Raw genomic sequence first — 12,606 nt, 5'->3', positions numbered from 1 at the left:
TGTATTTCACTGGATACCACATCTGAGTGAAAAACTGCGTCACTTTGCTTACCAAAGGTGTGTTGTGCTGTTAGTTATCGCATGTTTGTTGACTATTTACACAGTAAGCATGGTCGCAAACGTCCTTTGTGATTGCCTATGCGGTAGTTGTTGCGATTTCTACGTTTGTAGATTGTTCCCTGTGGGTTTTAACGAAAACGAATTTGGGTATTTTCCGCCCAACTATAGTCTGCCTGCTGGCTATAGCTGTCGGCAGGTAATGCACGCATAACTTTGACAAACATGCATCAGCTAGCTGAACGTTTTTGTCGCAGAAAACCCTGCCTTGCATGCTGGCGCCTTACGTACTGCGTGCATGATGACCCCCGCTGGGAAACGTTTTTCTTTAACCTGTCTTCACTGAAACCATTGTGGTCACTACAGCTTTGCTGCATTTTTCAAGCACAGAGTCTGGAGCTGAAGGTTTGAGCTTTGTGAGAGAAGTGCGCAGTCACTGTTTTCTTTTTTAAGTAGCTGAATGAAGGAAGCTTACGTGCATTTTTTTTTTTTTTCAGTATCTACATGGAGCAGACACTGCAAAATCACGAGCTCATACTCGAACTGTGTGCTGTCCATGACTCTGCGCTTGCCATGGGTGAACCGGGGAGCGACGCGTCCAGTGGCTCACGGCAGTTCAGGAAAGGACACTACCGAATGCCTTCGGCAGGTAATTTGCCAGCAGTGGGGTTTCTGGAAGTACCAAGCATGGCATGCACATGGGGTCCCATTTAACTTGAACTGAAATAAGGCAGTGTTAATTCATCAACACCCACCTGAGTGCAGTCATTTTGCTAAGAAGAAAAGAAAAAAGGAAAACCATGCGATGCAGGACCTTGTGTATACAACTACAAGTACTGTCGGGGACAAAATTGGTATACTCCATGCAGCGGGAGCCGGAGCAACGGAAAAAATGCATCGTAATGCCATCTACAGGCGGCATCTGGGATCGAGACAGCCAATGGGAGCCTTTTATTAACTGCAGGCATGTCTCTTGATTCGTTTCAGTGTTTCGTGCCTCAGCTCACTAAAATGCCGAGCAGCGCCACAGCAGTAGCAATCTGGTGGCTGTCTTTTCATGTTGTGTCTTCTTTTTTTCCACGCATGTTCGAGATATGGCTTGAGAGCCGGCGCGCACGGCGCCGCTCGGAATTTTGGCGAGCTCATGCACGAAACATTGAAACGAGTGAAGTGACAAGCCTGCAGATAATAAAGGGCTCCCATTGGCTGTCTCGATCCCAGATGCCGCCTGTAGATGGCGTTACGATGCATTTTTTCCGTTGCTCCGGCTCCTGCTGCGTGGAGTATACCACTTTTGTCCCCAATAGTACATGTAGCAGCTGAGAATGCTGGTATTGATGTTTCCTTTGCACTGCTTAACTGAAGCTTGATTGCAATGGGAATTACCACATTTTATTTATTTGTTTCGTTTTTAATGCACAGCATCACAAATGTATTGATGCACTGATTGGTGTACTGGTAATGAATTGACGTGCTTCGTATTACTGTAGCGCTGAATCGGTTTCCTTTTTTTCCTGTGAACATATGCCGATGTTTTGCTGTATCAGCCCTCTTCCGGTTGGGCATGTTCTGTGTCTGGAGTATTTCATAAATAAAGAAATATAAATTTTTGCAGGCCAGGATGAAGCCATCGTGAGTGGCGAGTTTGGCAAGAATGTGGCCATGGTTGGGAACAGGATTGATGTGCAGCTCGGCGAAGAGAGTCACCTGGTCCCCGCCGGTGAGCTGCCAGATGCAGCACCGAAGTACGACATCAACCTTCTTATGAGGTGAGTTGGATGGCACTGTCGACAGTTCCTTTGGTTTGAATAGACCAAAAGTTTTTATAAACAGGAAGTTTTTATAAACCGGAAGTTTTTATAAACCGGAAGTTTTTATAAACCGGAAGTTTTTATAAACCGGAAGTTTAATAAACCGAAAGTTTAATAAACCGAAAGTTTAATAAACCGAAAGTTTAATAAACCGAAAGTTTAATTAAGCTGAAGTTTAGTAAAGCGGAAGTTTAATAAAGCACAAGTTTAATAAAGCAGTTTTAATAAACACGAAGCTTTAACAAACAGGAGGTTTGATTAAACAGGGGAGTTGATTAAACGGTGTTTGAATGAATGGGAAGTTTGCACCAGAAGTTCAAATTGAGCACGTTTGATTTAATTAAGGTTCTGTTGTACATTGTTAGTTGGACTCTCCGCAGCCTCACTTTTGTTCTTCCTGCGGCTCGCCCTCTCCTGCAGGAAGATGACCAATGGCCAGCGGCACCTCAAGGGCAGCTGGCTGGCCTACTGGGAGCACGAGATTGGCTGTGGTGTGGTCAAGGACGGCCACTTTGACTTCAAGCAGATCCGGCTGCAGACGTTTGCCGGCCACGCGAGCAGTGTGCGCTCCCTGGAGGCGCTCGAGAACGAGAACTCGTTCCTCTCGGGCAGCAAGGACCGCACGGTGAAGCTGTGGTCCCTGCGCAGCTGTGGGGACGGCTCGACGGTCGTGGCGCCACAGTGGACCTACCCGCACCACCGCAAGTCGGTCGCCTCGGTCGCCTTCCTGCCTTCCCTGCGACTGGTGGGCTCCAGCGACCATGGCGTACACGTGGGTGTTCCTCTCCTTGCCTTCTTGTTCTCACTCATTTGTAAAAAAAAAAAAAAATGCTCTTTATTGTTACTGTGAAACTCAAATTTCTTTTCGCCAGTTTGGGATGATGTCTCCTGAACAGAGCTGCGTGTTCTGTCTAAATACAGACTAAATGCAAACAGAAAAAAAAGGCACAATTATTAATTTCTGTTGAGTAAGTACAGGCAGGAACACAGGTGTAGTTCATTACCACTCCAAAGAGTGCATTTTGTGCCTTTGAAGTGAAAATCAAGTGTGCTTGTATTTAGCCTTTCTTGGTTATGATCTTATTTCATTGTTTGCATTTTATTGTCTTGTTTACATTTTATTTGACGCTGATGGTGCTTTCAAGTTAATTGTGCTTCTGCCGTTTTGTTTTTGTGCAATCGTACTTTTATTGTCACTGCACAGTGCCCAGTTTGGACAAGAGATCTTGGGTTAATAGTTTAGTTAATGGCTAATTTGATATTATATGCTGAAGCTAGACCATAGGTTATGAGACACTATATAGTGAGGGGCTCCAAATTCGTTATAATCTGGTATTCGCCGTGGTGTCTCAGTAGTTTCGGCGTTCGGCTTCTGATCTCAAGGTCGCTGGTTTGATTTCATCCATGGCGGCCATATTACAATTGAGGCAAAATACAAAAATACTTGTGTGCATTGCAGTGACCAGGGCTGGGCATGATACATTATAATCTCGTTGCAACGGGTCCGGTTATAACAGACGTTCAGATATAACATACAGATTCGTAATTTTTGGTTAGTTTTCCTCTTTTTTTTCATTGACTGAAATGTAGCTGGAAATGAAGCCGTCAGCCATGTGTTGAGTTAACGATAGTCTCAAGAGAGCTAGCTACGGGCAAGACGGTAAGTTCACATCTGCACCACAGGATATGCCAGTAGCTCAAGTTAAGGCAGATCAACATGGTGGTTTCTATGTATGCAGCAGTAGCAAATATGACATCTAATAGGTTCGTTATAGTGGAACTGCCTGCAGCACTGTTCAGTGGTCATAGTTAAAGAGCACAAACAATACAACGGCGAACAAAACAAGACAGCACAAGCACTTCTTTTTTCCATGATCATCTTGTTTGTGTTTATTAATTATGAACACCTACAAACTTTCCCAGGTTCTCTATTCAGTGCAAAAAGTTGGGTGTTCTATCGCACGGCACTCAGGTTTAAAAAAAGAACAATCTGTCATGTGAGCCATCCTTTACTGGACATGCCAAGTTTGAAAAAAGTGCTCCTAACCTCTAAACTGCGCAAACATTGGAGAGTTGCATTTTCTTAGTCTACAATAAAATTTTGGCTGTGAAATTCTTTTTGTGTTTTGTATTTGTACTAGCTATCACCCATGTAGTTTTGATAAATTTGGAGCAGCAAGTACCGCACACGCTTTGGTGTCCTTTCTACTGTTCTGTTTTGCACCTCTGCATTGTCTTGCACTGTAGTCTGCGTAAGATCATGAGCATAATGTAATGTTTCAGAGGGATGCCACAAGATGCTTACCATATTGCAGATCTGGGATCCCTTCATGGGGTCATGCCTGAAGCAGTTTGACTCGAGCAAAACCCAGCCAGTCACAGTGTTGCTCGCAATGCCATCTCCAAGCACCACATTCCTGGCCGCCACGTCAAACTCAACTGTTCGGTGAGGGTACAGTCATACTGGCCTTTGCAGCAGCTGCTATAATGTTGTCATTCCAGCTGTCTGTAGCCTGATTCCAACTGGCAGTTAATGTATTGGAATGGACGCAAATGCAACCTCTGAACGTCAAGTTTAGATTTGTATCAGGGCATTGCCCCCTTCCGTTGCAGCTTACCTCACAGTGTACTAAATTGTATGTATTATCTATATATATAACTGCAGTGAGTTATGCATAGTTAATAAAACTGCAATGTTAGGGGCAAGTCAAAGCATGTTGTTGAACCTGTAGATTGTCAGCTGTAATTTCCTGCCTGCATTACTATTGAGCTATTGTCTCTGAGCTTTTCTGTTTCCCACCATTTTATTCAATACATAAATCGCTGCTGATATTTCATTCAGTCCTATTTAACCCTTTAACCTATACTATACTCATCATGGGAGATTGTACCAATATCGCCAGTGACAAGTCACACTCTCTCGGCCTGATGTTGCGTTGCTCCCGCCACCAAAGGCAAGTAACGGTCGGCAGCTGCGTTGGTTGCAGTTTTCAACACTAGAGGGCGGTAGTCGTCCACGAAACACGTTTTGTGCCTTTAGCGTGGGTTTTAAGCCTGACAGCAGTCATTTTCACCAGAAATCGTTAAAACAGTTTGACAATTGTGGTGCGTTTTTAGGAAATTAATTTAGCAGTTAAAGGGTTAATTGAAAGTGTTCAGTATTATCATTCTGTTCAGTCAGTTGTACTGAATTAAAGGTGCACTAAAGAGGACTTTGAGCTCGTCTTTTTACCGCAGGAACTCTAGCTACACGTTCCGACCATTGGTAGAAACTTCGAATTATTGTCCTCTGCAGCCGACTTCCTTATTAAATCGAATTAAGCATCCCGGCTTCCGCCTTTTTTTAACTCACCTCCGAAAGTAGGAGGAGTCAACCGACGTGTGCAGTGCCTTTCAGCCTGTCGCTTTTGCTTTTATTTTGTTTTTTAGATTTTCGCAAATAAATAGTTTCAGTTGCAGACAACATAGCTGGCTTTTGAGAATGCTTGGAGCGTGTAGATCGAGTTCCCGTGGTAAAAAGACCAGCTCAGAATCATCTTTAGTGCACCTTTAAATTCAATTCATTTCAACTAGTGTACAGAATTCTGCTGACAAAGTTGCATCATTGCAGCTGCTGAAGTCATGTCTGCCTTGAGAGTTATTGTATAAGTTTTTGGTTTTGTTTTGTTTCCTTGACTGCAGCTTCTTGGATGCCCGCACCATGCGCTACACCCACGAGCTGCGGGTGTCGATTGGCTCGGCCGGGCTGATCCGGTCCTTGGCTGTGGGTCCCAGCGGCAACTGGCTCGCGGTGGGGCACAGCTCGGGGGTCATGTCTGTGCTTGATGTCAGGACGGGCTTCATGCTCGGCTCGTGGGTGGCCCACGATGGCGAAATTTTACAGGTATGAAGTATGCAGCTCGTCAATTTGAAGTCTGTTAATTCGAACTTACGGTTAATTTGAACTTACGCCCGGGTCCCGGCGTAGCCCTGTGTATTTCAATGGGGGAAAACTCCCGATAACTCGAACAAGTTGGCGTCCTCTACAGTTAATTCGAACTAGGAGCCCCTGTCTGACACCGCTCCTCGTAGATGGAAGTTGACCCATAGCGAGTACAATGCGCTGCAAGTTTACTAGGGATGTAAAACAGTGGAAAAGAAAAAAAAGCCAAGCGCACGAGGCTAGCGGAGCCCGCACATCGGTGCATGCCGAAGCAGGTTTTTGCTGCCAGAGCACTCGCCGGCACCGCCAATGCTTCGGCGCTAGCCATTGCAGGTTTTCGTTGTGCCGCGGTCACCGGGTCGCGATCATGTGATGTACACAACGCAGTATGGTGGTTCGGGAGCCGGCAGTCATGCTTTTTTTGCCACGAGTTGCGTGGACAGCAATGTGGAAAAGTTGGAGCCCTCGAGTAACGCTGATATAATTGAAGCAGCATGCTGTCAGCAGACGCCACAGGGATCACGGGTGGTGAGCACAGCCGACAGTGATGAGTCTTGACTGCAGCGACGAGCCTATACCACCGCCAAGTGTATATGAAGTACGTAGCATCGGCGCCCGATGTTGCAGCACACTACTTGTCTTCAAATGATAACTCTGACCTTGCGCTGGAGCTCTTGGGCAAGCTGCAGATGATGCTGATGGAGTCTCTGCAGAAGAAACGCAAGCAAATGCACATCACTGATTACTTTTAATTTTGACAACACTTCCCTGTAAATAAAGATGTACTGGAGCATAAATAGTGTCCTATATTTCAGCACTAAAGCTCGCTGCTCACACAAATGCATTCCAGTACTCGTTTTTGGTGCATAACTGGCCGATCAATTTATTTCATTTGCATTAGGACCGCATGAATTTAATTCCCAGAATCGCCCACCACAAACCTGTAGCAGCGCCTAGCTCGCGAAAACGAGTCTAGGTGTGACTGCTTCAAATCCTGCTGTGCGGTAAGGCCCATTCGATAATTCGAACTTTGCTTAATTCGAACAATTTTCCAGTTTCCTTCGAGTTTCAATTAACGAGCTTTTACTCTAGCTTAGCTAAAAGTTCTGCTGGAGCCCATAATGATGTGCAAGACAGCACAGCCACAGTTCATTGTAGCACAGCTCACTGCATTCAGCATGATACCCAACTGCAACAAGTTGCTATACTTTGCTCCATACAGCATATTGAACAGTGAAACCCTTTGTGGCCTGGCGTGGTTTCTATTGGTTCGCGGGTTGCTTGCCGGACATTCTTATTGGCTGTGCATGCCATAGGGTGATGTACGGGTAGTCTTGACATTGGGCAGATGAGGATTTCTTATTGTGCAGTTCTCATATGTGTTCATAAAAGGGTGCTTGCTAGCATTCATTACCGTTGTCTTATCATCACACTTCGTGCCAAGCAGATGGGGTGTGTCTGTTATGCAAGAGATGAAAAATTTTTACTCTTGGACAGCCAGAGTTAAGGGTGTATTATTATGCAAACGGGTTCATTGTGCGAGCAAATACAGTAGTCAGTGTGAGATCAAACTTGTGTGCCTGTGTTTGTTTTATGATTATTCTAGACAAAGGCCTTCAACGACACCTACTTCATCTCATCGTCACTGGACCATTCCATCTCTGTTTGGAATGCAGCGGAAACGAAACTTCACTACCACCTCAAGGGTAAAGCTCTGTTTGCTTACTATATTACTTAGAGGGGATGACAATTAACCAAAACGTGTCATCAGATTATGGTGGAAATACAAAGAAATATAGAATAAATGAGGATTTATAATTCTAATTTGGCATCAAAAATGCATTAAACAAGCTTAAGCGACATCTTGCGTTTGGGCAAAAACTCTCAGTAAAATAGTATGTAGTATACCTATATATTGTTCAGTGCATTCTGTTTTTTGTGTTTCAGTAGTGTTTTTTAATATTTTATTATATAGTGCATGCTCTCTCCAGTATACTCTGATGAAAACCTTCAAATCACAAATGAAGGGCTTTAAGCTTTTGTTGATAGATGGCGCATCAGTTTTTTTGCATTTATTGGTTGAAGCAGTAATCATGCTTCACTAAAACCGTTGTCAACGAGGCAGATACATCAGTGTGTCGTAACAGCTTCGGATGGGTGGAAACTAAATGGACAGTAGTACACTATACTAAAACTGTCTAAATACTGTCTGGCAGCAGGGACTGTATTAGTTTTTAGTTCATCGCTTTTGCTGGCGTGCAATCGCTTCGGCGCTTGCTGATCTTAGTTTCCAATGTCAGGATACATAAAACAGGCGCATGCATGCATTGATCGAAATATTCTCAATAAAAGTCCTCTGCAGTATTCAGAACAAAGCCGTAGGGAAATTAAGGACCTTCAATGCCAAGTTTTGTAAAATACCATTGTAAACAATCTGTCAAAATTAAGACTTTCTTTGTGTACATATACTACCAGCAGCTCTACTTGAGTCAAAAGAGTTTTTTTTTAAGTGCAGTGTTTTTTTTTCAACCATGAAGTTGTCATGAATACAAAACGAGTTTAGCCAACAGCATACACAGAGGAGGAGTTATGCTGCAGAAAATGAAAACAAATTTTTAAAATGTTGGTAGACGTGATGCTGAGTAGACGTGATGCTTTGACCACAAAATGCTGCTTTCAGCCGCATGGCTCACATTTTTTTCTGTACCTTTAGAGGGTGCAAAAGTGTTTTTACATAGCATAAACAAACTTGACTTGCATGCCTATTTCTGACTTCTTGCTCCTTTTTCCTCTGCCAGGTGCAACAGAACCCGTGACTTGCCTAGGCTTGCACAATGCTGGCGTTGTGTCTGGGACCACTGCAAACAAAATCAACGTTCACACTACTATTGATGAAAAGGTTATTGACGCCGCTCTTGTTCTATAATGGCAGGTGCTTTTAGCCCTGCAAAAACGATACAGTTAAGCATGGATGTAACGAGCCGCCACATAGCCAGCTGCTCGACGTTACGAAGTTTCTCAATTCCCTTACACTGCACTCATTGAACTGCATGTATTTGTGAACACCATGTAATGAATCTGTTGCGGTGGGTGACCTGGCTATAACGAACTCGCTGCTTCGACTGTCTTCTGTTAGGTAGCAATGCGTTACTTGATATTTGGCTGAACCACAAGAAAGTTTCAGTATGATAAAACATGAACTTCCATAAGAGGAACCGTAGAAGAGAAGGTACGGGGCCAGCAGTGCACACCCATCGCCTCCACTTGGTGGTTGCTTGTGTGATCCTGGCAGTGACAGCTGATGCGCACTGGGTTTGAGGGCAGCGGAGAGTGCCGGTGACGCGAAGGGTTTAGTATTGCACAGAACAACAGCTGCCAGGTGAGCCGAGGGAAGTGACATGAGGGAAGAAACAGGCGCCACCAACTTGTTCCACTTTTGCGCTATCCCCACCCCATGCATAATAGTATTTTTTAGTTTCACATATGTACAGAGTTTACGTACACAAACGTGAGAAGTCTACATAGCATACGTGCATGTCGTTTCAAACCCTTTTAGTTGCACGTATGCGACGGATGCCGCACGTTCTTCCTAGCGCCATCTACTGACATATGAAGACACTGCTGTAGCCACTCTAAGACAAGACGAGTCAAAGCCAAGCCAGTCGAACTGCGTCGGAGCGCTGCTTCGTTAGGCTTAACAGCTGGGAAATCGCCCTTATATCTGAAAAACAAAAGCTACTTGTCGCCTGAAACTTTATGTGAAGGTAAGAATGGGCAAATCGAAGGCGAATACAACAGTTTAGAACATGATATCTTGTCGAGGGATTAGCGACGAAGCTGTTATCGCTGTGAAGCGGGCGGGCAGGGCGCCGCCATGTTTGTCAACGCTACGTACGCAAGTAACGCAAAGACCACAATGTAAAAACCCGAATCTCACGTACGTACGTGAGACTCGCGCATATCCTTTGCGTTCTGCGCATGCGCACTGGTCACCCGTAAGAGCTCTACGTACGTGGAACTAAATCTCCCTAATGAATTCATGTGAGCCCCAACAGAAGAGGTGGGGGCTGCTGCTGCTGCACTTGTGTTATCAGTGTGATCGCAAAACATTTCTCCACATTTGTGTCTTTGAGTAATGGGGTTTTTGTGTGAACATTTGTAAAGTGATTTAACCTGCGGTTTCTTATTTTGGTTTCTGTTGTGCATTGCCCTTTCTAGTCATAACGCAAAAACTGCATGTCACAAAAGTCCTCATGTAAAGAGAAATAGCTGCCTTTTCTTAATTTAATTATATCCAGGCTTAAATATATGTGACAACAACTTCATGATGATCGGCATTTCTGCAGTGTATGCACTGTGTAGAACTGTTTGGCTTTCACTTCTGCACATCTCTGCATCAAGCCAGTTTAGTTTTAAACCAATGTCTGTTCAGTTGATTTGTTTGACACTTGAGGGATAGTCGAGAAACTTGCACTGGTAACTTAGTATGACTAATGCAGGATTGTAATAAGTCATCCTGTGTCTCTTTTTGCCTTTGATGCACTTAAAAGCATGTGCTATTGTCTCGCACAAGAAAGTTGAGGAGTATCGTTTCATTGTCATTGACAAGCTGAAATTGTGCAGGAAACTTCTTCAGGGTCATCTCAGTAGTAAGTGTATGTTTTGTTTTTTTAATTTCTCTTGCTTTCCTTTCAGGCTGCATTCACGAGCACTAAACTGCGGTCGGAAACATTCCGTGGAGTCATCGCTTCGATGGCTGTCCTGCCCCTGAATCGCTTGCTCCTATTGGGCGCCGACAATGGTGGCATTTCATTATTGTGTTGATGAACCCTCTACGTTGCTGTGTGCAACGTTGTTACATTGACCTCACTGTGATGACTGTACTGCTCGCCAGTGTGTGATGTCACTTTGTATAGCGTTAAGTGATGTTCCCGTAGCAGTGAGGTAACGTTTCAGTGACTGTACCTGCCGCCATGTTTCGTGGGAAGAATCGTCACATCGCCTGGAGCGTGGTTGCGAGTGGCATTGCTAGCAGTGAAGTTAGAAATGTTTATTTTGTTGCAGATAGCCTTGCCAGAGCATCGTATACAAGTAACTTGCTTTCGTCTGCTGTTTAGTGATCAGACATCAATCTGTTCGTGAAGCGGGCCTCAGTAATGGTTGTTGTGCTGCAGTTGTGTTGCCTGGGGATCTTTGTTTTAGCTGGGGCAGAAAAGTGAGCTAGTAAGTAAGGAAATTTGCTACACTCCTTGATGTACAATTCTGTGGCAGAGGGATGGCAAAACCTGCAGTTGCGTTATGGGATGCGGGAATTTCAATATTTTTTTAGTTCGAAAAGCACTTCTAGCCGCACCCCCCGGTTTGGGTGGTGTGTGTCTGTGTGAACCCTCTGAGTAGCAAGTGTAACTGGGCCAGTGGACACCTCAATCATGCTGGGAGAAGACTGCAGTGACCAGCTACAAATTGAGGCAGTTATGCGCATTTTCTTTTCTCAAAACCAGTGTAAATAACTGGCTTCCTGGGTCAGTGGACAGTTCAATCGCATTCTGATGTACATGGCAGTGGTGTCCACCTGCAAAAAAACCACGCTTTTGCACAAGATTCTGTGCTTAGCAATGCTAAACTACCAGCTATTTTTTTTAACTGTAATGACAGTCAACAGGCTCGTAGATATGCTACTAAGCATACTGTCATCAACATGACCTTTAAGAACATAGTGATACCTTGTAAATAACACAAGGCTGTGAAAAAGCTTTCTGTGCTTTTGTTTCTTCAAGTATTCAATGCCGGAACTTCAAGCACATTTAAGTGAATAATGTTTGCATACTTGAACCACGTTTTGGTGCAATGTTTTCTTTGCCTGTAATTTGTGAATGCATTACCATATAGAAGTGGTTGTTCATTTCTTTTTAAAACAAAACCATGGTATATCGAGTGAAGATGCGTACTTATTTTAATGAAGTATGATTTGGTGTCTGTTTCCAGTCAATCGGTGCTTTTACACGTTTCGAAGTTGTAAGAAAAAAAGGTGTCATCAATTTTGCATACACGAGTTTTTAATGAGTGAACTGTGCTTAATCGAGGAAGAACCATTCTTGCAGTGGGCATTTTTGCCGCAGCTTTGTTTTTTTATTTCAGGCCTTTATTTTAAGAATATTTTAACACTAGTGTAGGCAGTTATTCCATGCAGAGAGTGTATCGTACTTGTGATATTTTATTTTTTTGCACAGATAAATAGCCTAGCAAGCACAATGCTTCATACCAAAGACATGAAGACTTCTTTCCATTCCTGGTCTTTCGTAGATATTTATTCCTGCCACATTATCTTCGTTTTTGAATGTGTATGCAGTGATATCCGGAAGGATGTGATTTCGTTTCGTACACTATATGCTCTCTTACTGAAATAAACTTTGTCGCGAGTTGAACCGGAAAACATTGAAAAAAAAATGCACAGGCAGTCAGTGTGATTGATCCATCAGAGTATTAGTGTTTATCGAGATGGAGTAGCCACTGCTGCTGACGGGTTCAGACTGTGCGAGCAGATGGTGTGATTCAGTCCGTCAATCGCCATGTGACAGGCTGTTCTCCCGTTCCACTCTCCCCACACCACGATTTTGATTGATGAAGAGGTGTCCCTCTCACTACCCATCACCTCCCACACTCTCCTCCTCTTCCCTACCGCACTTTCCCTCTCCCACTTTCCTCTATTCTGAAATTGGAGAGGGGAATTCGTCTCTCCAATTTGCCTCTGCCAACCAAGGCTTCATGTGCCAGCGCCAGACACCTTTAATGCGACAACATCAAGGATCCCGTGTC

The 12,606-nt window shown here is 44.1% G+C and overlaps 1 protein-coding gene across 2 annotated transcripts in view; it reads left to right on the top strand.

The window, feature by feature from the left end:
• The window catches only part of Wdr81 (WD repeat domain 81), a 54,590-nt gene extending 42,362 nt beyond the window's left edge, over positions 1–12,228 (top strand). For both annotated transcript variants that reach the window (XM_077637768.1, XM_077637767.1), the window contains 8 exons: positions 555–706; positions 1,673–1,826; positions 2,289–2,640; positions 4,184–4,314; positions 5,550–5,751; positions 7,397–7,496; positions 8,589–8,689; positions 10,486–12,228. In XM_077637768.1, coding sequence (XP_077493894.1) covers positions 555–706; positions 1,673–1,826; positions 2,289–2,640; positions 4,184–4,314; positions 5,550–5,751; positions 7,397–7,496; positions 8,589–8,689; positions 10,486–10,614 — 1,321 coding nt within the window. In that variant the 3' untranslated portion in view covers positions 10,615–12,228. The remainder of the gene's footprint in view (positions 1–554; positions 707–1,672; positions 1,827–2,288; positions 2,641–4,183; positions 4,315–5,549; positions 5,752–7,396; positions 7,497–8,588; positions 8,690–10,485) is intronic.
• Positions 12,229–12,606: the final 378 nt, after the last annotated feature.

This window comes from Amblyomma americanum, chromosome 9, assembly GCF_052857255.1.
Source record: "Amblyomma americanum isolate KBUSLIRL-KWMA chromosome 9, ASM5285725v1, whole genome shotgun sequence".
Classification (NCBI taxonomy): Eukaryota; Metazoa; Arthropoda; class Arachnida; order Ixodida; family Ixodidae; genus Amblyomma; species Amblyomma americanum.
Note: the sequence above shows the minus strand (reverse complement) of the source record. Positions and strands in the feature narration are given on the sequence as shown.